General features: G+C 43.3%; 2 protein-coding genes across 2 annotated transcripts in view; one reads left to right on the top strand and one right to left on the bottom strand.

Annotated features, from left to right (window-relative positions):
• The window catches only part of cpe (carboxypeptidase E), a 217,502-nt gene extending 211,147 nt beyond the window's left edge, over positions 1-6,355 (top strand). Inside the window, exons 8-9 of the mRNA XM_085962005.1 lie at positions 4,416-4,534; positions 4,996-6,355. Of these exons, the coding sequence (XP_085818131.1) occupies positions 4,416-4,534; positions 4,996-5,094 (218 nt within the window). The 3' untranslated portion in view covers positions 5,095-6,355. The remainder of the gene's footprint in view (positions 1-4,415; positions 4,535-4,995) is intronic.
• A 5,065-nt stretch (positions 6,356-11,420) lies between these two features.
• LOC147122901 (uncharacterized) lies at positions 11,421-26,330 on the bottom strand. The gene is made up of 3 exons (XM_085962018.1): positions 26,183-26,330; positions 22,233-22,394; positions 11,421-20,574 (listed from the first exon to the last, which is right to left on the bottom strand). The coding sequence occupies exons 1-3, from the start codon at positions 26,243-26,245 to the stop codon at positions 19,549-19,551; spliced, it is 1,251 nt and encodes a 416-aa protein (XP_085818144.1). The 5' UTR covers positions 26,246-26,330; the 3' UTR covers positions 11,421-19,548.
• Between the last annotated feature and the right edge of the window lie 459 nt (positions 26,331-26,789).

A 26,789-nucleotide genomic window follows, 5' to 3' on the forward strand; every position in this document is an offset into this window, starting at 1 on the left:
CGGGGAACGCCGGCATTTCCAGACCCGAGGTCTATTCACAGCGCGTGCGACTGCACAGGCAGCGCTTGCGCAGTGAACTTTGTGGATTTCAATGATGGATTCAGTGAGGGTAAGTCCTTAGATGTTACACTTGAAAAAAGCAAGTGTAAAGTTGTTCATTGGCTGCGGAGGAAGATATATTTTATCGTGGAGCTTCTGAAATGCAATATTTTTGTTTGGGAAAGGGAGGGAAGTTATTTTAAGAAATTTTAAGTAAGTTTTAAAGTTAAAAAAAATTTTTTAAAAGGGTTTTCAGAACGGTAGGTAGAAGGAGCAATTGTGGCTGTGTGAATGGAATGTGAGAATGAGTTATGTATGTATGTCCACATATATTCCTTTACGTATATGTATGTATGTTTTATATTCCTTTACTAATGTGTATGAATGTATATTTTTAATTATGATTTTCCAATAAGTTACTTTCTCTGAAAGTCATAATTAAATAATACATTCATACACATAAGTAAAGGAATATATACATAACACGCAAAGGAATATATACAGACATACATACTTTCAGAAGCTCCACGATAATAAATATCTTCCTCCGCAGCCTCTGGAGCAACTGTACCCATGCTTTTTTCGTGTGTAAGTTGTAATGACTTGACCTCACTGAAAGCATTAATGAAAGCGGCGAATTATACTGCGCACGCGCTGCCTGTGCAGTCGCACGCGTTCTGCCTCTGAACCCCTTCGTTCAGAGGACAGGAAATGCCGGTTTTCCCCACATGCACTGTGCATGCTGAAAACCGGCATTTCATCCGGCCAGATGCGTAAGTACCCCGACCGTACTCGCGCATTTGGAAGGGAATTACTGGGCCAACATTTTACATGTCAATAAAATGAAAAATTTAACAATTGCACGACTTGCCCCCTCGCATCTGCGACTGAGGGTCCAAGGAGGTGCATTGCGCAAGAGGTCATCATCGTACGTATCCTCACACTGTTCCCTTTGGGGAACTGTATGAAGTGGTGGAAGGATTTATGGCCGTGATTAACGCTCATTCCGTGACCGTAACCATCTTTGAACCAGCCATTAGGGTGGTTAGTCCTATGGCGGGAGGGTTTTACGGGCTCCCACAACCCATCTGAGGGGGGGGGGCCACCAACACCCACGGACGCAAGTATCCCGCTGGATGTCCACCCAGAATTTAAAGTTGGAACTCCGACTCCACTTGCCGGGACTGTCTGGAGTGGGGTTCAAAACCCTACTCCTTCTGGCCCAGCGGCGGGGATGCTTACTGCTACGCAAAAGGCCCACTCCGCACAAAAGGTGACACCCATACGTTTCCTGCGCCTTTTCCCTCCCCGTGACTGGAGCCCTATGCTGCCATTTCACGTTGCTAATCGGATTGGGCCTTTGTCATAGCGGTAGGATCCCCGCCGCTGGGCCAGATCAAGGTAGGGTTTCGAACCCCGCTCCAGACAGTCCCGGCAAGTGGAGTCGGAGCTCCGGCTCTAAATTCTGGGTTGACATCCAGTGGGATATTTGCGTCCGTGGGTGTGGGTGGCCCCCCCTCCTTGTATAGCTTGTGGGAGCCCGTAAAACCCTCCCGCCATAGGACTAACCGCCCTAATGGCTGGTTCAAAGATGGTTACGGTCACGGAATGAGCGTTAATCATGGCCATAAATCCTTCCACCACTTCATACAGTTCCCCAAAGGGAACAGTGTGAAGACACGTATGACGACGACATTGCTAAATAAATAAATGGAATTAAAAAAATTCTTTTAGGGCTTTTAAAAGTCTTTAAATTGCTTTAATTCTCTTTAAAACTACTTCAGATTACTCAAAATAATGTAAACATTTTAAAAAGTTTATAAAAGTTACCAAAATCTTCAAAAAACTTCCAAAAACCTATTTAAACTGCTGCTTTGCATGTAAAAATGCTTAGCAGCTTGACAGAAACATTGGGGGCGTGTCCAGTGAAACTGAGACCTCAAGGGACGTGTCTCACTTGCACTGCACGCTCCTGGCTTCGCGCTGGCTGCACTCCTGGGCGGCGTGACGTCATACGCTGCCCGGGATTCTTCTTTTTCAAACACCAAGTCCAGGCGCCCCTGGAGCTGATCGGCAGTAGCGCGGGGTAAGTGCATATACGGGGCTTGCACGCGCGGCAAGCCCCGTTCACCAATTTCTGGCCCTTTGTCTTTAGGAGAAATAGGGAGGAAACTGAGGGGTGGGAGCAAAGTTATTGGGCTACTTTATTGTTCCTTCAAGAACAGGAGTTCCATCACAGAGGTGCCCTTGCGTATCAATGTGTTTCAATTGAAATGTTAGAGTTACAGTTCATTGAATTATATTAAAAAAACGCATCACAGCACACACATTTATTTGTTCTGGGATATGGTTCTGCAAAAACCTTGAAAAGATGTTTGAAGATTTCAAGAGTTAACATCAGTAAAACCCTATTGCATGGTGAGTAAGGAAGATCTCTGAAGAGTTCCAAGTCTGATGGGTTTCTCAGAGTGAATACTGAAAAGTCCTCTGCACTGAGCTCTCTGAGGATAAAGAATGTATATAATATAAAACCAGTTGATCTTTGCGATTAGGCTCTGAGTTTCTTCCATTGAAAGAACAGCATTTACTGTCAATATATAGGAATATTTGAAAGTTATTTAAAATTGAACATGGCACAATCACTAACTAAGCTCAAAGGATGTAGTGCAGTACACGTGGAGGGAAACAAAAATTAAACACTTTGGCAGAGAGAGGCTGTGATTGTTCCTGCCTCTCACAGCTGTGGAGGATAAAGAAGGTTAGACAGACGTGAAGGAGTTCTGTAGATGACGTCTTGACATCAGAATGTTTAGAAAACAGCAGCCTGGGGGTTTGCAATTCCCCTCCACTGACTATTGACAATCAAATCCCTTCACATGCTTTTCCCAGCACACTTTCAAAAGGATCAATAATCAGAACCAACGCTTGTTTAAATCATAATTTACACTTTGCTCTAAATCAGTGACTAGTGATAGGTTAATTTTTGCATCTGCTGGGGGAGAAGAGAAATGTTGTATAACAGATGATTTGCAAACTTTTTAGAAACATTGTTAACTTGCCAACATGATCTCATCTGGGAGTGTCTGCATCACATCTGTATTTGTGTATAGCCAAACTTGGCCAAAATGCAGCCGAGAGCTGTGTTTAAAGATCAGGTCAAGGACCACGGGCTCTTTTCAATTGACATATGCACCTCTTCCCAACTTTAACTTAGCCTGTTACTCTAAGATTCGTGTTGAATCAGCTACATTAAGGAGTGAAAGAATATTCATAATAGCTGTACGTGGCAATAGAGATCTGACTTTGTGTACAGTACTGAGGGAAGCAAATTGGTAGTTTTCACATAGCTTGTGGTTTAAATGCTTGGAACATAAGCTTAAAAATTAAGAATGTGGTTGTAAGAAGGAAAGTGAAGAGAAGTTGTTTTTCACCCAAAGAGTGATGGACTTGTGGAATAAGGGGTGAATTTCCGCAAAGGTTCGCCCACACATCCACCATAACTTCGACTGAAGAGCAATGGAAACCCTGGAAAAACCCTGCATTAACAGCGTTGACATAATTTTGCTGGGGGTTTTATGGTTCTTCTGCCGAAGTTATGGCAGACGAGTGGAAGAATACCCATGGAAATTCACCCCCTAAGTTTCCAGCAAAGGCATTGACATGGACATTATGAATAGGTTCAAGAGACAATTAGATACTTTGCTGCAGAGAGAAAGGACTGAGGGACATGATGAGAAGGTGAATAGATAGAGCTGATCTATTAAAAAAGGGATAGGCTTGTTGGGCCTGATGCTATTTTCCTATTCCTAAATAGTCTTATGTTCTTGTATCTAAACCGTTGTACACAAACCATTGCTGTAACAATTGCCTTTAAGTGTTACACTTTAGCCATTAAATGTGTTAACAATCATTAAATGCGTTTCTCGGTTTTTAATTATCTTGCAGTGAAAATAAAGTAGGGCACTGGAAGGAAGACAAAGGCAGACGTTCCCAAAACAGGATTTGTGATTTGTTTATTTTCCTGCTGCTTAGCAGCTGAAATGATCACCCCTTGAGCCCCCAATGGCAGCACGCACATCACTTTAAACGTGTGAGTCCTGCCATTATTGCTTGAAAAATACCCACCCGCCAAAGCAGTCTTAGCGCTCTTGTAAATCTAGGAAGACAATGATTGAAACAAAAATTGCTTTGTTAATGTTTAGATATTTAGCTGTGTAGAACTCCTGCCTGTCTCTTGTACTCACTGAGAGTGCTTCTAATCTGAACATATATAAATTGCAAAAATGGTCCACAGCTGTAAGGCATCTGTCAATCATAGGATATTTGCTGTTTTCACTAAAACTGTAGCTCATGCACATTTTTTTCTTCCTCTTCAGCAAAAGATGGGGATTTCTGGAGGCTTCTGGCTCCTGGAAACTATAAAATCACAGCTTCTGCTCCAGACTATCTAGCAATAACCAGAAAGGTGGCAGTTCCTCCTAGCCCAGCTATACGGGTAAGCTTCATCTATTTACTTACGCAACAGAAAGATTGACAGTCATATACCCCACTTCACACTTCTCCCTTCACAATAAATGGAGTTCCAGTGTAAGAAAATCCTGCACTGACGGTCCTGATCCCACACTTAAATCTGATCTTGGAACAAGATTCACGGCACGGATAAGAAAATCTTACTGTGCCAGACAGTGACTACCCTCACATCTCAAACACATCACTAACCAGTAATCTCTTCATAGAGAGCTGGTGATATCCACCCAGTTAATAAATGGGCGGAGGAACTGTGGTTGGGACGATGGTGTATAGAAGTCAGACAATGATGGTGTGGGACAAGCTCAATGGAGCAGCTGGTGTTTTCTTGCCCTTCATTTTTGTATGCACATATGTTCGCATAAGAGTAAATTGCGAAGTAAGGATGTTATTTTTCAAACATCTTTATTTTGATCTGTTTCTTTGCAGGTTGATTTTACTCTTGAATCATTTTCTGAGAGAAAAGAAGAGGAGAAGGCAGAAATAATGGAATGGTGGAAGATGATGTCTGAAACACTGAACTTTTAAACAGAAGGATTTTGCTCCTTTTTCAGGCACATGCTTTAATGGGAAGTGTGTGGCATCTTGATCCCTTTTTTAGTCATTTAATTATTTATGTTTTCCTGTGTTTTAATATTACTTGAGTACAGTGATGTAGGAGGTGATGGCATTATGTGAGGTGAACAATCTGATGTCCCACCTGTTCAAGCCACTTCTCCAGCTAGAATATATGCTGCCATTTGGTGGAGATTCCATTTTGCTCACCTTACTCAAAAATGAATACCCTTCCTTCATGGTCTGTTTTAGATACATGTGGTCACTGTGTTTTTGTATCTGTATGTTATAATTCATTTAAAGATCCCAAATGATGTGTCATGACTAAAAATATCAGGGCATGTTTGGAAAGGGGAGGGAGAAAAATACCTTAATTTTAGAATAACACATAATGAATGAAGCGTGTAAGGTCTTTACAGATTTATGTAACTGACTTTTGAAAGGATTCAAAGTGAAGGGTAAAGTCTGTTCAGAATTTATTTATGAGGTAAAAGGAAGGGAGAATGTCACGTCAGATGTGAATTGGAAAGTTGCTGTTGATTAGCGTATGAACGTGTTAATTTTCTGTAATGGCTTGAACATCACACGTAAGTTGTTATCTTAAACTTAATCAATCCGTTAGTAACTGACATTTCTGCAGCAAGTTGCAAAACTGAGACTGAGCACTTGGGAGACAAAATTATTTTTCTCATGATCATATTGTAAAACAAATTATGCATCATAGTTCCAACTTCAGTCACACGTAAAGGTCTGAAACAAAGTTATTACACAGTGATGGAAAACAACTAAAAGGTTTAGATTATAATTTGAGGGAATGTAAGTGTGTTAAAAATAGCTGTATGTCAACTGTATAACACAATTGCTGTGTTCTCTTAAAAATCCATTTTGTAATTTGCTAAATCTAACGACAGTACCACACGATTGTATGGGTAATCTGATGTTGTGCTCTGTCCTCTTAACTATGTAACATCATATGTTCATGACATTAATATCTCATTACTTTAGAGAGTGATGTCAGGCCATTACACAGGATAATTCTCCATTGCATTAAAACAACAATGGGGTGTAATATTATATACTGTTTCTGTACACTGAATGTCACACTGTTACCTCAAGTAGATCAGAAAAGCACCTGCATATATTAATCTCCTTATATAATGCAAAATGTACTCAGCTGCAACTTGCGTTTTGCTGTTTATTGTGTTTGTGATAAAGATGAAATGTTGCCCAGTGATCATTGTTTGTTGTCATTTGTTCACACTTAGTCCTGTAGTTTTTGTGTATATACTGTGTTAGTCATATCTTTATCATAAGTCAGAGCGGAACTAGTGAACAATACAAAATAGCAGCTGTACATTAGAGCGCCTCCAGTCAGATCAATTAATAAAATTACCTGTAGCTGGTTCACTTATGAGCTGATTTGGGAAAGTTCCTTCTGATTAAAACCGTACAACTTCTCTTTTGTTTCTATTGATATGGAACTTTGTGCTTTCTATTTTTTGAATGTTTGCTTACTCTACATTATCACAGCACTTACTGCATGATTCCTTTACTTTCCTGGAGGCATCAACTCTTTGAGGGAACACAGGTACCTTTCAATATCTCTGCGAATAGACCATCATTGCTCAGCTTGATCCTATCCTCACCCAACGTATCATTGGAAAGTAGTCAGGAGCCCTGACTAGTTTCCCTCATTGTAGCCCTCAGGAATACCAAGGTCAATTGTAACATTTCTGCCACATAACATAAGGAACATAAGAAATAGGAGCAGGAGTAGGCCTTTCGGCCCCTCAAGCGTGCTCCGCCATTCAATAAGATCATGGCTGATCTTCTACCTCATCTCCACCTTCCCGCACTATCCCCATATCTCTTGATTCCCTTAATATCCAAAAACCTATCAATCTCAGGCAAAAGGTCTCTTGAGAGACTGGATCCATTGACTGACAGTACTAATGCCAACTAATAGATGTGAGAGACATAAATACTTCACATCGACAGTACTTTCACCTCACCTTCTATAATAATTGTAGTGTGTGTATTTAACTATATTTTTTCTTCTTTTTGACAATTTTCTGCCCTTCTCTCCTCTAGATATTCTGCCAGATTTTGCTGTAGAAATAACCGCACCTATGCCACCAGCTCAATGCAGGCCGAGGATTGAACCGCAACTACTCACTGAGCCATTGGAGAAAGCTCTCGTTTTTCACATATATTTAAGTTGATTGTGTATGTGTGTTCGCTTAGGTGAGGAATAATACCCAGTGCTGCAAAATGGAGCATGCTATACTTACATCACACGCTGCGCAAGTACTGCTCGATCTGGGATAGCATGCAGTATTCAGTGTTCCTGGCCATCAGTCTTGCTCTTATTGGAATTCTTTCAATACCCTTTCTTTAATTTTTTGCCCTCACAAAAAGCCTTCATTACAATAGTTGTTTTTAGTTTGCTCTTGTGTGAAAAATGTAGGCTGTTAAAACTGAAGTTTGACTGATGCTAAATGATGATGGCAGTGTTGTATTTGAAGTAACTCTCAGAAACCTAAACAGTTCTTCCTGAATTGTTTTTGTTGCACCTTCTGAAGGTAGTGACTCCATTTTTTTGGTTATAGTCGCCTTTGTGTTTAAATCTTCAATGGTGTTACTGTGGCAAAGCCATCAAGAGACTCTTGCAGTAACGTTTATAATTGTCTTTAATCATAGTTGTTACCTTTAAGTGTGTGCGCTGTTTAAACAGCGCAGGATCGATAAAATCGCGATCTGACACGATGACATCATCACGCGGGTCACGTGACGTTCCCAACAGCGGGAAACATCATGACGTCAGGGGGGTAGGGCGTTTCTGTTCAGTCCTCGTGGATCCAGCTTGTGTATAGACCTGTTTGGAGTTTCTCCTGCGTTCTTTTGTTTATAACTGTTTCAGTACATTAAACCACGTTTGTTTAACTGTCAGTTTCAACCGCAGTATTTTCGTAGTAGTGTGAAGACACCTACATTGGTGACCCCGAAGCGCGCTCGCCGTCTACTTACACTACCTGGGTTAGGCAACTCCAAACCCTCTGAACTAATGAGCCACATGCTAATGCTCCTGGGGTCCGAACCCCAATGTTTCCTGTTTCGCGAGCTGTTTCTTAGTCAGCTTCCCGAACAGGTCCAAGCAGCCCTCGCCAGGTCGGACACCGGGGATTGCATCGCGCTCGCCGAAGAGGCGGATAAAATATACGCGGTCCGACAGCAATACTGCGCCATTGCGCAACGCCCAGCCCCGAAGGGCCCCGCCTCGACACCTCCGACGACCGGTTACTGTTATTACCATGCTCGTTTTGGCATGAAAGCCCGCTGCTGCCGCCCGCCTTGCAGTTTCGCGCCAAACCGTCAAACAGACTGCCGCGAGTCAAGAACACTGGAACCGGGGCGTGCCCCGCGGCCACGATGGCGATCGGCGATTCTGGGAATTTAGGAGCCGGTCAAACAGGCTTGTCCGACTTCCTCTGCGATTGACGTTCCTCGTTAAAGACAATTCTGGGGGGGCGTATGTGGCAAAGCCATCAAGAGACTCTTGCAGCAATGTTTATAATTGTCTTTAATCATAGTTGTTACCTTTAAGTGTGTGCGCTGTTTAAACAGCGCAGGATCGATAAAATCGCGATCTGACGCGATGACGTCATCACGCGGGTCACGTGACGTTCCCAACGGCGGGAAACGTCATGACATCATGACGTCAGGGGGGTAGGGCGTTTCTGTTCAGTCCTCGTGGATCCAGCTTGTGTATAGACCTGTTTGGAGTTTCTCCTGCGTTCTTTTGTTTATAACTGTTTCAGTACATTAAACCATGTTTGTTTAACTGTCAGTTTCAACCGCAGTATTTTCGTAGTAGTGTGAAGACACCTACATCACCGTAATAATTTCTAAACCATTGTGTTATTAAAATGAGAGGCGATTACCCAGCTTTCACTTCCTTATTCCAAAAAAGAAGTTAACCTAAAAGTGAACTCTAAAACCTCCACTTCATTATTTTTAAGATCAGATATGGACCATTTAATTTCTTGTTTTGCTGATTCATTAAAATGTTATCAAATGCACAACTCTGCTGTGAGCAAATTCTGCATTTACTGGAACTTGAAAACTCCTCCCAATTCTTCCAATGGCTCATTTGGTTAAGGTAGTGAGTAGCTGAACTGAGTATAGTTTGATCCTTGGTCTCTGCTAAGTTAGCTGATTCTGCCAAAGTGGCAATAGGAGCACTAAATTGACCTCTGTTCCCATGGTGGATGTGGGGAGGTGAAAATTGACTGAATTTTCCCCTCTTGCTTGGTACTAAGGTTACTAATTTAAGCTCAAAGCTGTAGGGATGCAGGGAAAAACTTAGGTATGGATAAGAAATTGGCTAAAAAGTAGAAACCAACGGGTACTGTATTAGAGAGGTAATCTTGGGATGATGGGGAAGTGCTGAGTGCTGTGCTGCAGGTCTCACTATTGGGACCACTGCTGTTTCAAATTTACATCAATGTCTTGGGCGGAAATTTTCCTGCTGGCATGCGTGCATGTGGGTTTGGAGGCAGGGTGGCAGTAAAAGTCGCAGAAAATGGGAGCGCATCAGGAACCCACCATCATCCTGCCTCCTCGCGCTTTTAACTCGTGCACGTTTGCAAGTGCAGCATGGACCTGAATGGCACAGGCGGCTGACCTAATTAAACTCATTAAAACCTTGTTGTCAGACCCTTAACAGTGTTTTTAACCAGACATTTTGAATTTCACTGGATGACCACGGGAATCACTCAGCTCAGGAACCACATCTGTCAACCTGAGGCAGAAGCTCAGTGGCCATTGATCGAGGGCATTAATGCAGAGCATGGAAATCCCAATAAATACTCCCACATGACACCTGCTTACTTGCCTAAGGGAAAGGCTCTTGCTCACTCCATTTTGAGCACAGATTTAGGTGCCTAGAGATGGCAAGTCTTTCCTGCAATCTCGGAAGCCACTCTCACCTCATAGCTACTAACTATCACAACATTGATCTCTACTTGACCTGCCATCTATTATATCAGCATGGGTTCTGCTTACACTGTGTAACCTTGGTCCTCAGAATCGGACCAGGAAGAACCCCAACACCAGCAGCAGCAGCAACAGCAACAACAACAGCAACCTTCTCAACGATCTGATGCTGCACAGGACAGAGGGCGTCAGCACAGGGCTAAACTGCACTGGAGGCTATACCCCCAACACAGGGTATACATGCAGAGGATGAGCTTCCTCAACATGACTGAGCAGCAGTGCCAAAGGAGGCTCAGGCTATCGCGCCAGGTCATTGCAAACATTTGCAGCTTGTTGCAGCAAGACCTGCAGCCCAGAGGAGCTGGTGGACATGCCTTACCAGTGGCTGTCAAAGTCGCCATCGCCCTCAACTTCTTCGCCTCAGGCTCCTTTCAGAGTTCTGCAGCAGACATTTGTGGCATCTCACAGTTGGCCACCTACAGATGCATCACACAGGTGACTAGTGCCATGCTTGACAAGTCAGCCAATTATATCAACTTTGCCACTGATGAGGCCAGTGTTACTGAGTGGGTGCTCGACTTTGCCGCTCTGGCTGGCTTCTCACAGGTGCAAGGTGTCATCGACTGCACACATGTGGCCATCATCACCCTGGAGTGTTTGTGAACTGCAAGGGCTTCCACTCCCTCAATGTGAAGCTCGTCTGCAACCATAGGAAGATGATTATCCATGTGTGCGCCAGATTCCCTGGCAGCTGTCATGATTCATTCAGGATATGACAGTCCACCCTCCCTAACCTCTTCACACCTCCAAACAGACTTACCAGCTGGCTGCTTGGAGACAAGGGCTATCCACTGAAAACGTGGCTCATGACACCATTGGGGAGGCCAAGTAATGAGGCCCAGGAGCTATAATGAAAGCCACATGCCCACCAGATGTGTCGTAGAGCAAACGATAGGCAAATGATAGGCATGCTGAAGATACCTCTTCAGAGGAGGAGGAGCATCAGCTGGAAGGCGAGGAGCAGGAACCTAAATTCCAGATGCCACCAGCACCTGAGCACATTGCTCCCCGTGATGGACAGATTTACTTAACTCCCTGCCTTACACCCATATGGCTGCCACATGCTGTGCCAGTCCCCACCCCCCCCACAACAACACCATAAAGCATCCCTGCAATAACCAAGCTATTGCTTTCGCACTAACCCCCAGTGCTGTAGGTAACGTTATGTGTCAACATTCACTCCAACTCACTAAGCCACTTCCAAAGTAGCATACAAGAATGGCCATGACCGGAAAGTGGTGAAAATGAATAGTTTAATATGTGTCATAACATTAACGGAACCTTAACAATCACATTCCTTTAAACACCCATGTGCTAACCCTTGTGCATCTACTTCTGTGTCAGTTTTTGTTTACGCATGCTTCTACGAGGTGCAACCCCTGTGACTTCAGCAGAGGTAGAGGCAGCCTGCTGTGATGGCGTGGACACTTTTGGTGGACGTCCTCTGGGTTTTGGAGCCTGTGATGGCCCCGCCAAAGTCTACTGCATAGGACCCACTGATGTGTGCGTAGCTGCACTGATGCTGGGTGCGCTTGAGTCTGGTGACGGTGCACCCTCAGAGGCTGGAGGCTCCTCTGAGGAGTCGTCTTCCTTTACCAGTTGGACAGTTCAGGGTGAGGGTGCTCTTGATGGACCTGTGGGAAAGTAGAGATGATTTAGAAATGTTATATTAAGAATGGGTTACGATTCCATTATGCACATGATGACCATTCACTGACTGCTGACATCAGTCCCCTATAAGTGAGTGTTGTATGCCATGTGGCTGTATGAGATGTAATTCTGTCACCAGGTTACTGAGATGTCCTCTCTCCGTCTCTCACCACCAGCTGCTCTGCAACTCCTGACACCTCCAGGGCGACCTCCTCTGCTGGGGTCAACGTGGCCAATGATGGAGGGCAAGGTATGTTGCTGTGAGTAAGGATGTGCAGGAGTAGGCTTGGGAAGGCAGAGTGATGGGGATGTGGTGACAGGCACAGTAGGATGAAGGTGAGTGTGGCTTTGCACTCACTTTTCCTGATCTCATGAGCTCATTGAAGCGCTTCTGGCACTGCACCCAGATCCCCCTCACCACATCCCTGCTGTTGACCTCCTCTGCAATTTGGAGCCAGGCTTTTTTTGTCTCCTGGGGAGGTCTCTTCCACCCATCAGCGGTGAAAAGGACCTCCCTGTGTGCTCTGACTCCCTCCACAAGAATATGTAGGGAGTCATCTGAAAACCTGGGTGCAGTCCTCTGACATCTTTGCAAGTCTGAGCAATAACCAGAACGTAATATATCCTCCCTGAACATTCCTAGTTGAACCTTTACATGCAATGTGGCCAAGGCTGCTTTAAATATCCCCGCTGGAAAAGAGTCATCGAAGACGTCACCAGACCCGCATTAATAGGGCTGGGAAATGTGCAGGCATGCCTTAATAGGTTCCATTAACTGAAAGTTGCTCTGAGGAGCGGGATGAGAATAACAACACAGTTTCAACCCAACATGTGGTCCGCACGCACCTGCACCACTGAGGTAAGGAAAATCCCGGCCTTGGATTCAAAAACTCAATGTAAAGCAGATGGTACCAAACTTGGACGGGCAGTGGAGTCGAACAAGGGAGGTGGCCCAGAAATTACTGAATGAGCGAAATGAAATATAAGTCGGCTGAACAATGGAAGATGAAATTCACTGCAGACAATTGTAACGCATTGCACATAGGAAGGAATACTGGGGTGACACATGTACTCCCTCAATTGTATTAAAATGGCTACGGTAAAAGTTGAAAGAAATTTGGGAGTCTCAGCAGACTCAACACTAAAAATGTCCAACAAATGCAGAGCAGCAATCAGCAAAGTCAATAAAATGGTGAACTACATTAGAGCCAAAACAATAGACCAAGTGAGAGGAAGTCATGATCAAACTTAGTGAATTAAATATAAGTTAAAAATGGCAATGGAGAAAATAATGGGACTTAAGCTAGACAATTCACCAGAACCTGATGCTTTCCACCCCAGAGTATTAAAAGAAATAGGTGAGGAAATTGCAGATGCATCAGTCATAATTTTCCAAAGCTCTCTAGATTCAGAAATTGCTTCTTTGGATGGCAAAATTGTGAATGCCACTCAATTACTTAAGTAAGGAGGGAGGGAGAAGCCCAATAACCACAGGCGACAGCAACAACTTGCATTTATATAGCATCTTTGATGGAGTAAAACATCCCAAATAACTTCACAGGAACGTTATCTAATAAAATTTGACATCGAGTCACGTAAGGAGATATTAGGACAGATGACGAAAAGCTTGGTCAAAGAGGATGATTTTAAGGAGTGTCTTAAAGGAGGAGGGAGAGGTAGAGAGGTGGAGAGGCTTAGGGAGGGAATTCTAGAGCTTAGGGCCTAGGTAGCTGAAACATGGCCACCAATGGTGGAGCGATGAAAATCGGGGATGCACAAGAGTCCAGAATTGGAGGAGTGCAGAAATTTCAGAGGGTTGTAGGGCTGGAGGACATTACAGGTATAGGGTGAGGCGAGGCCATGGAAGGATTTCAAAACAAGGATGGGAATATCATCAGGGACAGAGTGGCAGAGCACCTGAACAAGTATGAGCTGATCAAAGAGAGTCAGCAGCCATTTTCACACAGAAAGGTCCACAAATCAGCAATTAATACATTTTTGATGGGAGGACTGTTGGCCAGGACACTGGAGATGCCCTCTGCTCTTCTTCAAATGCAATGGCTCAAGCGTTATTGTGGTTCACATTGTTTAAATGCACGCTCCTGGAAATGCTGTGGAAAACAAACAAAGAAGTGAAGCAACGGAAAATTATGGAATGCTTGATTTTTTAATTGCATGTTTTACACTAGGTTACAATTATTTGCAATGTATCTGGCAGCAGCCAAGTTACCTTTTATACGTATAAATTTCATAATAGCGGGATCCAGAGAATAAAAGAGCACAACATGTGCCAGAACACTCCAGATAGTGATAGTGCTTGACAGAGGATAGGAAGCACTGGTCATAGAGCAGCAATTGAAAATGTATATATATTTTGAAATGGAAGCAGGATATCTATATTGGAAAAAAATGGTCTAGATGCAGAAATAATAAAAATTAACAATTTTACATGTCTTCCATAAACCAAAGTGAATGAATTATATTTCAATTTTTACACAGTAAAAATAAACTGTAAAGTAGTTTCCATCACTACTAAAGCTTGTTTTGAAACCTGTCTAAAGAGAGAAAGAACCTGCATTTGTATAGAGCCTTTCATGACCTCAGGATGTCACAAACCAATGAAGTACTTTTGAAGTGAAGTCACTGTAGTAATGTAGCAAACATGGTGGCCAATTTGTACTCAGCAATGAAATAAATTACCAGATAATCTATTTTTAGTGAAGTTGGTTGAGGGATAAATATTGGCCAGGACACTGGGGAGAACTCCCTTGCTCTTTTTAAATAGTACAATGGGATCTTTTACATCTACCTAAGAGGGCAGGTTTAATGTCTCATCCTAAAGATGGCACTTCCAGCACTCCTTCAGTACTGCACTGAGGCCGCAGTCTAGATTATGTGCTCAAGTCCTGAAGTATGGTTTGAACCAATGTTCCCTATAATTTTTTGGGGGGCCACGTGGCCCCTTTAACGGGCTGTGCGGCCCATTCAAAATACCGTGCATGTACAGTTTTTCTATTTAGAAGCTGGCAAGCCAGCTGCGTGGGACCCCTGGAGCGCTGTACGGCCGCGCAGCTTAAAGGGGACATTGGTTTGAACCCACGATCTTCTGATACAGAGGCCAGTGTACTACCACTGAGACCTATCTACACTGTAACAATGGGCCAGAATTTCCTGTCAAAATAATGGTGACACTAATGGCGCTCACCGTTATTTATGCGCAAATGGTACAGCAACATTCAGGCAAGGGGCAGATGCATGGTTAGACTCAAAATCCAAAAGTTGCCATCCCAGTTGCGCTGCTCCTCCTTTAGCTTCCCAAAAATGGCATCTCGCTGTCTGGCTCGCTATTGAAATGCATTGAATAGCGTGAAGTTGCGCAGTAGATAAAAACTAAACTCACCACAGAAAGTTAAGTCTTGTCCATTCCAGTCTAAGTACTGTTTTAACGATGTGATAACTGTTAATTACTGCCAATCAACCTCTCTGGCACTGAAAAGTAACTATTACAAGTGTGGACTCTCATTCCTTCAAGTTTTAATTGTTATTGGCGATCTTAAAAATGTCAAATTTAAAATTAAAGGTTTTTTTTAACTTTTCCTTTCTGTCTCTTTTTTCTCTCTCACTATCTTTTCCTCCCTTTATTTCTCTTTCTGTACTTGATTTAGCATTGAATTCGTCCACTCTAGTTTACACTTTCTTCTCAGTCCTTGCGCTGTTAATTTCACAATCCTTCAATCTGATTGGTTAAAGAGATACACAGTTGCTTTCTCTGTTCACACAGGTCAAAGATGCTCTGGGGGGCAATTTTAACCCCAAGGACGGGCAGAGGGTTAAAAATAAATAAAAATGGTAAACCTGACCCCAATCCACCCGATGTCTGACCCTCTCCCAATGTACAATCCTCTCCCAGTGTCCATGCCTCTCCTGATGTCCAAGCCTCTCTAGTCCGAACCTAGACCCAAAATTTCCATGGGCCCAGTTCTGCACTTTCTATGTATGTTGGCCAGGAGTGCTGGCACACGCTGTGAGTTTCTATCAGCTCCCTGTTTAGGGTGGAGCCTCTGTCTATCATAAACATGGCCCGTGATGTCAGATGTGGCAGGGCCAGGGAAAGGAATTACCTTACCAGGAATTTCCTCAGCCGTGGCCTCGCTAATGCTGAATGACGGGATGAATCTGGCATAGAGAGGGGCTCCACCTAACAGTTCAGGATTGGGTCGTGGCCTGGACCCTCTACAAATCCTGGCAGCTTTATGCTTCTCAGCCCCCTTATAATGGGACAGTTAAATAGCTAGCTCCACTTTACTGCTCCCATCACCCCACTCCCCTCAGACAGGCACTCAAGATGTGTCCATAGTGATGCAAGTGCCCACCACTGCCATTTAACTTACATAATCTCCCCTGATCGCAAAACACTCCAGTGGGGTCAGAATAGAGGTCACTTGCATTCGTTATGCTGCACTTTTGCCAGCAAAGTATGCCTGAGGATTTTTACGGCTAGCGAGTTATTTGTCTATTCAACTTAATCACTACTTGAGTTACTAAGGGGGAGAAATTCGGTTGTTAGCGCCACCGATTAACGCCTAAAGAGACCGAGAAGTGGGGCGCTAGCCAATATCCGGGCGGGCGCAAGGCGCCTAGCGCCTTGCCCCATATTGAGCATGCATTTAGCACCGGTGCTAAATCTTAGCACCCGCTCATGGGCGCAGGCTGATTATGGCGTCATTTGAGTGTGCAATGCCTTTTGGGCGCCCCGGACTGGAAATTCAGTGGCGCCCCCCTCCGTAGCGCCTGGCGCTAATAGTGACAGCTTACCTGGACCTTACCAAGTCGCTCTCGGGCTGGAGGAGCGTTACTTAAAGGTGTGGTTTAAAAGCGGCAGCCATTTTTGGAGCACAACTTCCTCGAGAGCTACAAAGAGTTGCTGAGCTGCACACTGAGAGCCATTTGACCACTGAGCCAGCGCAGGCAGACGATCTTCAGCCTTCTGACCATCACCTTGCTGTTGGTGAGCCTTGATAATGGGGAACCTTCCTGTGGGCACTTATTATGGGGGCTGCATTGGAGGGGAACGTCCTGCTGCTGAATCATCTGGAAAGGGCACTGAGACGCTGGGAGAGGGGGGGCGGGCATGGCCAGACGGAGGAGGGCCAACAGACGTCGCCACAGCAGACCTTACGCTGGCAGGGTTTTCCGACAGCAGTTTTCCTACGTGAACATGCCAGAGGAGCAGTGTGTCAGAAGGCTGCGATTTAGAAAGGAGGTGGTGACTGAGCTGTGCCAGCTGCTTCGGCCAGATCTGCAGCCTCAGATAAGGTGCAGGATATCTCTGTTGGTGGCTGAGAAGATGCCTGCTGGCCTGAACTTCTACGCGAGCGGCTCTTCTCAGGCTGCGCGTCAGAGGCTGATCAGAAGTAGATCACGGAATGCTTGCTGCTGTTCCAAGAACAGGAATGGAACCGGTCTGATACCCCCAAGCCTGTGAAGGGCAAGATGCATGTAAATAGAAGGCATGGCCATTGTAAATGAAGAAAGTGTTTCATTACACAAAATGTGGTTCCTTCAAACATGAGAAAGCTATGGCAACAGAAAGCAAAACTAATACACTGACACATAACTGCCTCTCACACCCGGGAGACTGTCCAAAACATAAATCACATTCCAACCATCTTCCTTGGCCTTGATTCCAATGCGCCAACCAAAGCATCCAATGCCCCATCAGTGAGGCGTTCTGCCCTCTGCCTCACCCTTTCCATGTCTTGCTAGGCTGGTGCGCCACAGGTAGGCTCCCACCGCTTTGAAGGCCTACAAGGCAGTGAGTGTGTCTGGTGATGCCAATTGACCTGCCCCTTTAAGAGCTGGCTGGCGCCAGTGTGTTTCAGGGAAAGTGATTATTGACAGCACCCTCGCTGCACCCCGCCGCCGCGAAATTGGGTTGCGCCACCGGGTTAGTGCCTTAAGAGTAGCATGCAGCGCCTGATTTAGCGCCGCAATCACCTTTAGGGGCGCTGCAACCCAATATCGCGCTAGGTGGCGCTAAATTGCGCCTGGCGCTAAACTTTGCGCATCGCCAGGACTAGCGCCCCAAACGCGGCTGTACCGAATTTCTAGGCCATGTCTTTTATCCTACCCTTTTCAGCCTTGGTGGCATCGGTACTATAGATCTTGACCCCTCACATAGAACCCTCAATTTAAAAAAAAACAAGTGAGGAATATCGCTGCTGAACCTGATCCCATCCTTTTCCAACATCCACATACTCACACGTTCCAATAGAGATCACGAGCCGATGGTCAAGAGTGAGACTGAGGCAGATTGTGCTTCTCCCAGTGAGAAACGTGTTTGAGGTAGACTGCATAGCTGCACGAATATTACACCTGCACTGAGCTTTAATGCTTGTCCACACGTAGCATCTTTTCAAGCATTTTAGAATGCTTTTACACTGCAAGTTTAGTGTCGTGCAAAGTGATTTCAGCTTTGCACCGGTGATAAACTGGCTGTGTAATTCTAGAGTTAGGGTCTTACCTGGCTTCAGAATAAATCGGGACAAGGCTCTCTGGAGACGGCAGTCATGCACCACTGTGGTTTGACACTGCATAGAGTGCAAACCCAGTGCAGTGTCAAATCTGATTTACATAGAATTACATAGAATCTACAGCACAGAAACAGGCCATTCAGCCCTACAGGTTCATGCTGGTGTTTATGTGCCACATGAGTCTCCTCCCACCCTACTTCATCTAACCCTATCAGCATATCCTTCTATTCCTTTTCCTTCTCGTGTTCATCTAGTTTCCACTTTAAATGCATCTGTACTATTCGTCTCAACTACTAGCAAGCAGTAAAGAGTCAGGCAGTATGCAGCTGTCAAGGTCAGGGCGGCTCCACCACCCTTTCAGATCTTAAGAACTCACTATGTAAAAACAATTCTCCCACTGGCTTTTTTCCCCAATGATCTTATATCTGTGTCTTCCAGTTACCAGCCATCCTGCCAGTGGAAACAGTTTCTCCCTACCTACTCTATCAAAACCCTTCAGAATTATGACCACCTCTATTAAACCTCCCCTTAACCTTCTCTGCTCTAAGGAGAACAATCCCAGCTTCTCTAATCTCGCCACATAATTGAATTCTCTCATCCCTGGTATTGTTCTGGTAAATCTCTGTATCCTCTCCAAGACCTTGACTTCTTTTGGCCAGAAGTGTTGTAGCATGCCATGCAACATGATCTTTAGATCAATTATGTATAATTGATATTTATACACAGTAAATGACACAATATAAATAAAGCGGTAGATTGTAAAGTCTTAACTTATCCAGCTATTTTGTTCCAAAAGAAGTTTTTTGCTATTTCATTGCATGCTCTAGATCTTTTTATAAATTGTTGGACCAATGGATAGAGTTCTCTCCCAATGTGCCATTCATTCCTGTAATTTAGGGGCTAGAAGTTATTTGCTGCAGTTGCATGGACTGTTTGCTATAGACCGCTCTTATTGAGAAAAGTTGGTAAGTTAGCATGCTTTCACTTAATTAACACTGGATGGCTGAACTTATCACCAGTAATAAGTTACTTGTGCAAATGAGGTACCATACTTGTGGATTGGTGATATATGTCCACAACTTGCTGTCATTAGTGCCTTAAGAAAGTGCATAAGGCAATTCCTTCTTTTGAATTTTAAAGTCAGGTTATTCATTTTATGTAGGTTCAGGACTCCTACTTTACAATTACATTAAATAAATAGACTTTTTTCTCCAGCGGATTCCTTGTCAGCTACTTGTCTTTGTTTGCTTTCAAGATTACTTTTTGAGTCAAGATGAGATTCATTTCCCTCAGGGATCAAATCTAGCAACTGGGAATCCACAGATGAAAGCACGCCAGAGTCCTTGGATGAAGATTTCTCCAGATTCTTAAAATCAGTTTCATAGTTTTCATGGCTTGGAAAAGTCACAGGTCTAGGCACTGCATACTTGTTATCCTGAAGCATTTCGAGTGGTAGTTCAAAGGCAGAAGGGCCTATTTCACTTAAAGAACGCTTCAGAGTGTTATGCTGGAAAGTTGAAGTTGATGTAGGCCAGATTACACCATGGCACATCGAGGAACATAAGCAAGGCCGTGGCACATCATAAATTGCATAAATACTTGAGTCGGGAGAAGAACACTCTGGGAGGTTTGCCGCCAAATGTTCTGGTTCAGTTTTAGGCTTTTTTGCAGTTTTCTTGTTAGTTTGGGTAATGACAGCGCCACTGTTTGCAGCATGGCTGAAAGTTCTCAACTCTGTTGATTGTTGAAGCACATTGCCCTGGGAATTATCCAACTCTTTCTGAGTTACACTTTCACAGTTCCCATTTGCTTTTTCCATTCGTGTCACAGCATTTCGCGAACTGTTCCTGGTAGCGTTGTTGTAAGATGGTGGTGAGGAATATTTAGGGATATTCTCTATCACCTGGCTATTCCCTCTCAATCCATTAGCATGGGAATCTTTTGTTGACTCCATGTCAAGTTTTGCTTCCTTAGGAGACTGAAATGAGGTGGCTTGAACTGTTCCATCAGGAAGCTTGAGATAAGAACACCTGCTTGACCTCTCTTCTGTGTCACATTCATTGCCAATTTCCACTTGCCCGACGCTGTTGTTTCCTTTCACATTCCCGTTAGTATTGGTTAAGTCCTGGTCTTTCCTCACTTGTGTAAAGTGAGCCAGGTTAGTGCCAATCTGTGCATATGTCTCCTCATCTTTTTCTGACAACATTTTCCTGATCTGAAACAAAAAGTGTAATTGTTTGCACTCTATATGGGAGGGGTTAGCTTATTAGACATTAAACAGTAGAAAAGGGACATCATTTGTGACAAGAGCACATAAACATTTTCAGAAGGCAATTTAAAAAGACATCAATGCTTTACTTAAAAACAAAACTAACACAGTTCCCTGATCTTGATAATTCTCCTGTTCATTTTCCCCTTTTCTCTTTTCTATCTCTCAATCAAGTCATTCTGACTTTTGGCTCCAGGAACCCCTCGTAACTTATCTAAGTGGTCTTTCTTCATATGGGAACCTAAGCAGTGAGTGTGGATTGTAGGAGATATCATAGCCGAGCTCAATCCTGCCCTCGCTAGCTGTCCAGTTGCAGGTACACTGAAACAAATTGTAGTATCTCCACCATGGAGATCAGCAAAGTCAGCACAGACTCGGGATTGAACCTAGAACCATCCTAGTCTCAATGCAATGCCTCCGGGAGAATTTACCCAGAGAGTTCCTCTTGAATATTTTCATTTGTTTTGAATTGCTTATATTTAGGTAATTATTGACTGATGTATCAAAGCAGAAAAAATGTCAGATTCCACCTACTATTAACTTTACTGGACATTTTGAAGCAAATCAAATATATATATTTTTAATGACTATATGCATTGTTGTTGCAACATTTGAAGAACCCACCAGTGAATGTCATTGCAATTGATTTGTTCATTGAAGATATAAAAGTAATTTTCACCTTCACTGTCTGGGCAGTAATCTGGTGGACGGGATCACTTGCCTAATGTGGAACCCACCCGATTTCATCCCAATTAAATCAATGGAATGAAAATCAAACGGGTTTTACAAGGGGCGGATGATCCAATTTATCAGGTTACCGCCCAGGTGACGTAGACAAAAAAGACCCCCATAGTTGCTGGCACATTGGAGGAACCTGAAGCTGAACAAACCATACCAATATGTGACAAACATCATCAAACAGATGGGACATCCTCCATCTTGAGTAAACATCAGGGCCCCGTCATTCCACAGGCGATGATGCTAGCAGCTGCCTACTGGTTCCCTCCAACACTGACCCCTGCCAGAATTTGTGGGGTCAGTGGGACAGCTCCTCATTTGCATGGGGCAGCAGGTGGAAGTGCCACAGGGGCGCTGCTTTGGTGCCCCATCCAGTAGAAATTCAGCTACATGCCTGCTCATCGGGGAGCGGAGATGGTTACCCAGGTCCCCTCCCTGTCCTGGCAATTCCAAATTTTAAAAAAATTGTCACAGTAACGGTGCAAAGTTAAATTGGATTTGTGCAAATTCACATATTGAGGTCCTTTATACTTGTTTATGCCCATAAAGCATAAAAAAGGAATGAAATCAGGAAACATTATTTCTCACAAAGGGTAATGGTAATCTGGAATCTCTTCCCCAAAAGGCCATGAATGCTGGGTCAATTGGAGTTTCCAAGACTGAGATTGCTAGGTTTTTGTTAGGTAAGGGTATCGAGAGATATGGAGCTAAGGTGCAGATCAACCATGATCTAATTGAATGGCGAAGCAGGTCTGAGAGGTTGAATGGCCTACTTGTGTTCCTAATGTTCCTTCCTACAACAATAGAAGAGAAAAGCAAACCTTTATTTTATCTTAAGTGTTTTTGTTTTATAAAGTAAAGAATACCTGACTGAGTTTAAAGTAGATGAGAGTTACTCCAAAGATTGCTGCAACACACACTAACAGTATTATAACCAGTAGGACAAGACCAGCCACTAAATACTTCTGAAGAGAATTTGAAACTTCTTGGCCTCCATCACCAACAGTTGACTGCCCAGTCACTGGGACCTACATTAAGAAAATAGACAAAACAAGAGAATGAACACTAGATTCCAGCTTGAAAACAAAGCAAGGCATTAACAAGTTTTTTTTTCCAATTCTGCTTTTTTTCACTTTTTACCACCCTAGCTGTAACAACCAATTATCACAGGAAAATCCACAACAAAGTCACTCGGGAAGTAGAACCTTTGGGACGGAGGTTAACTTTCTGGGATTTGTTATTTAACTCACCTTGCATCATGATAGGAGTGCCCGACTACCCCTCTTGGGGTGTTTCTTTGGCACTTGCCTGCCCCATGCCAATGGAAATTCAGCGGTATGTCTATGGTGGGGGAGGGTGAAGGTGGTTGCCTAGGAATCCCTCTGCCACCCTGACCACCTTGCTCAAGGACCAATCAGAACAGCTCAAGTGGTCTATATGTATAGATAGTTACAAACACAGCTTGACCCAGAATAATTAGAACGGTCTGGCAGGCTGTGCTGATGGCTCAGTTCGTAAGTGCATTGCCCAGTGTGGAAGATCCCAGGTGTAACAGTTAGTTGATCTTAGCTGCGATGTTGCAATGGTCTATACAAATAACCACAAGTCCCTTAGACTACACTGAGTGGTGGGGGAGGGGGGGGGAGTGGGTGTGGTGGTGGGGGGTGATGGGGACAGGGTTCCTGCTCCTGATTGCTATCTAATGACATCTGCTGGAAAGTACTCATGTTAGATGAGACCAGGATCACCAGGTTGAATAGCCTGCTAAAACTCACGGTTGAGTCTGAATCATGAAGAAGGGCACTTGGGCGAAGGGCCTGTGGAACTTCTCCAATATGAGTCAGAAACTTCAGGAGAGGAGGGGAGAAAATTTACAGTGGAAAAAAAAAGATCCGACAAGTAGAATTAAAAATCCATCTGCTAAAAGTTTCTAGAAGTACTTGGCTGCCTGGAAACAGATGGCCATTCCCACAGGCAAGGTCTGCAGGGACTCCAAGTCTGCTTTGACGTGGCATTGAGTCAGAGATGTCGCAGGCTCAGTGGGCCGTGAAGAGTTTTGCTGATGTTGCCATGGTTACATGAGTTCAATATACTTCAGTTTATGAAATTTGCTGTTTAAACCCCTGTATGCCACACAATGTCAAAACACTCTCACTTTGAATTTTGAGATGAAGTGCAATTAGATAAATCTACTGAACTATAGACCACAGTTCATAGCATTCATGAGAACAACAAATTAATTTCAATTGTATTATATATTTAATTCTGTTGAAAGGTTTAGATTTTTAGTAGAAGTGTGGAACACTGATGGCAACGTTTTAGCTAAGCAAAACAGGAAAAGCAGAATAAACTTTTTTAATGGAATTTCCCCTCCCCTCAATTTGTAGTCAAATGGACACGTAATAGTGAATGTGTGTGTGTATGTATGTGTGAGGGGATTCTACCCTTTATCTTTAATGTTCATGCATTCTATCTGTGTAAAACATTCAGAAAGCTGATAGCATTCACAATCCAGGCACAACTCTTGAATGGGTTAGGGGGTCACACAACAGAAGTGCCATGATTTCAGGTTAATCGTCATCTCCGCAAAGACTGCTGAAAAATAACTTCTTTCAGTGTTTATTTCATTTGTGATGAGTCACAACTACCACAGACATTGTTTATTTTGTAATAACATCACCAAAAACAGATGAAATGGTCATTCGTGTCATTGCAGTTTGTGGGAGACTGCTATGTGTAAGATGGTTGCCACATTCACCCAATTAACAACGGTAACTTCAAAATAATTCCATGGGCCAGATTTTGTGGTCAGCGGCTAACGAACGGCGCTAGTTGTTAGACTTTCACTTAGCAATAGGCTTTCTATGGGCTTTTGCACTCTAAGTTCCTCTCAACCAACTGTCCAAAAAGTGCAGCGCCCTCTACAAGGCATCTGAGACCTGTGTGAACAGGGGAAGCACCAGTGTATCTCTTTATCCAATCAGATTGAGGAATCGTTAATAAGCAGCACAGAGTATGAACCAGAAAGTGTCAGTTAAGATATTTAATTCAATGTCAAATCAGGTACAGAAAGTGAAATAAAGGGATGGAAAGAAATATTGGATTAAGTGAGTGAGAAAAAAAGAGACAGAAAGAAAAAGTTAAAAGAAAAATATTTTAAATCTCCAACAACAATTAAAACCTGAAGGAATGAGACTCTATGCATTTTCAGTGCCAGAGAGGTTGCTTGGCAATAATTAAGACTTATCACACCATTAAAAGGATATTTACACTGGAATGAACAAGCCCTAACTTTTTCTGGTGAGTTTAGTTCGTATCTATGAGCTAAGTACAGCAACTTCACGTAGTTCAATGTACTTAAATGGTGAGTCAGATGATGAGATACCGGAATCACGCAGCTTTTGGAGGAGCAGGACGTTTCGGACAGCAACTTCCTGATTTATGCATTTAACTGGGCATGTGCGGTCATTGGAAGTTGCTATCCGATTTACATGCTAATAATGGTGAACGCTGTTAGCCTCACTGTTACTTTTACCATAAAATCCGGCCCAATGTATATGAAGCGCATTGCTGAGAGATGTGACAAAGTGCTATTTAAATGCAAAGTTCTTTCTTTCTTCCCTTCCAGCACAGGGTATGAAATAACTATTCTAATGTAAAGTGCTCATTTTCATCCTAATCATGTTCTTGTATTACCTTATGAGTCTGCCAAGAATTTTAGGCTCCTATTGTTACAAAGGGGGAAGAAGTTACAGTCAAGCCTGCATCTAACCAAAAGTATAAAATAACAAGGAACTTTTTAACCACAATGGAAGTCTATACAACAATGTATTTGGAAACTGCCTTAATGAAACCTGTTTAGCCTCTGTCATACATACATATTCAACAGAAAAATATAAAACTATTGCATAACCTATTTTAACAAGGGCATTACCTGATTAATGTGTTAAATCTATTTATTAAGAATAGCCACAGTGGAATTTTTACCCTATGATTGGAAAGAATAAAGAGCAAAATATTAAAGTGGAATTATAAAAATGGAACTTTCTGGGGCATCAGTGCTGGGGAATGGAACACTTTTCCATTTTTATCACCCATTGCCCATATTTCTGCAGAATAATTCTCGCTCTATCCCTTAACTATGAGCCACTTTGTGCTGTGGATGAAACCTGGTTTCTTCTTATGAATTTGCACCCCATGTTCGTTCAATTCATTTTGTTATGATAAATGAAGATGAATGCACTTCGAAACAGCATGTTATGGTACAGTTCAGTTCCTATTTAGTAATGTGTAGAAAGATTAAAGGAGATTCTGTTCTTTTCACAGACCATAGACTCTACCTCAACTATTTAATTGCCTGAGGGAAAGTTCTAAAAATACTCCCTGGTCCCAAAGGCAATCGAGCGCAACTCCAGAATATCAATGCATACATTATGATTTTTGTTGAAAGATTGTTCTAACCTGCATGTATGTATTATTCCATTGTAGGATGGGATTGTTTTGTATGAGTTTGCAGTTTTTGGACATTAACATTCCTGGAAAATCTGCAAATTGCCTCCAGTGGAACTGGAATGGAACCAAAATTGCCCAGGACCAGTTAATGCCAGAGTCAGTATGATGTTGATATAGTAGCTAGCAGAGAAATGAGACTTTTAATAGTCTGGGCTGTATTTGAACGTTGGTTCCAGATGCAACAGAACAGTCCCTAACACGGTGATCCACCCAATTCCAGAAAGCAGAACGTTTGTAAAAACAATCGATGAAAACCTCTGAATAATACATTAACTAATAAAAAGAAAACAATAAAGCAACTTACCAGCAATATCTCTAACCAAATGCAGTTCATCACCCAGAATGAGTAGAATATTGTTGTGAACATTCTTCTCCGTTTCCTGGGGACTATCAGCAATGACTGAGACAGAAACGTATGACTGCATCTGTGGAGACTGCAGCACTTCTGGGGAGGCTTATATTTTTTGTTCTGTGTAAAAAGAGGAACTTTGGAATGAAGTACTGCGGGTGGAATGACACATGGTTGGCAGGAACTTCTAGGAAAATCCAGAGGGAGGGACATTATTCAGAGCAGGCATAATAAAATGCACAAAGACAATAGCAACGTGTGAGAACCAAGGCATTATGTGGAATCACCGACAGGTAATTCAATCTGACGACTCTATTAGGTGCGCACTTCCTAAACCAAAGAGAATCATGGTCCGACTGAAAACAAATGCTAATATGTGTGGTACAATGTATTGGTTACAAAATGAGTAAACTCCCAATCTCAGCTGCACTCTCATGGGGAGAAGTTGACCAGAGGCCAGGAACTTCACTATAGCCAGGCATTTCCCTGTTATGTGCCTCAAGAGCAACTTCGAGAGAGGCCTGGGAGTAGGTTATCAGCCCATCCTCCCTACAAGGAGCTG

Source organism: Somniosus microcephalus, chromosome 2, assembly GCF_052327205.1.
Source record: "Somniosus microcephalus isolate GS21.2 chromosome 2, FLI_Smic_1.0, whole genome shotgun sequence".
Taxonomy (NCBI): Eukaryota; Metazoa; Chordata; class Chondrichthyes; order Squaliformes; family Somniosidae; genus Somniosus; species Somniosus microcephalus.

Excerpts from the sequence above, each read along its gene's own strand:
- LOC147122901 (XM_085962018.1), bottom strand. The coding sequence starts at position 26,245 with ATGTTCACAACAATATTCTACTCATTCTGGGTGATGAACTGCATTTGG. Across the intron at positions 22,395-26,182 it reads TTTGGTTAGAGATATTGCTG|GTCCCAGTGACTGGGCAGTC; the intron begins GTAAGTTGCTTT and ends TTCTTAATGTAG. Across the intron at positions 20,575-22,232 it reads TCTACTTTAAACTCAGTCAG|ATCAGGAAAATGTTGTCAGA; the intron begins GTATTCTTTACT and ends TTTTTGTTTCAG.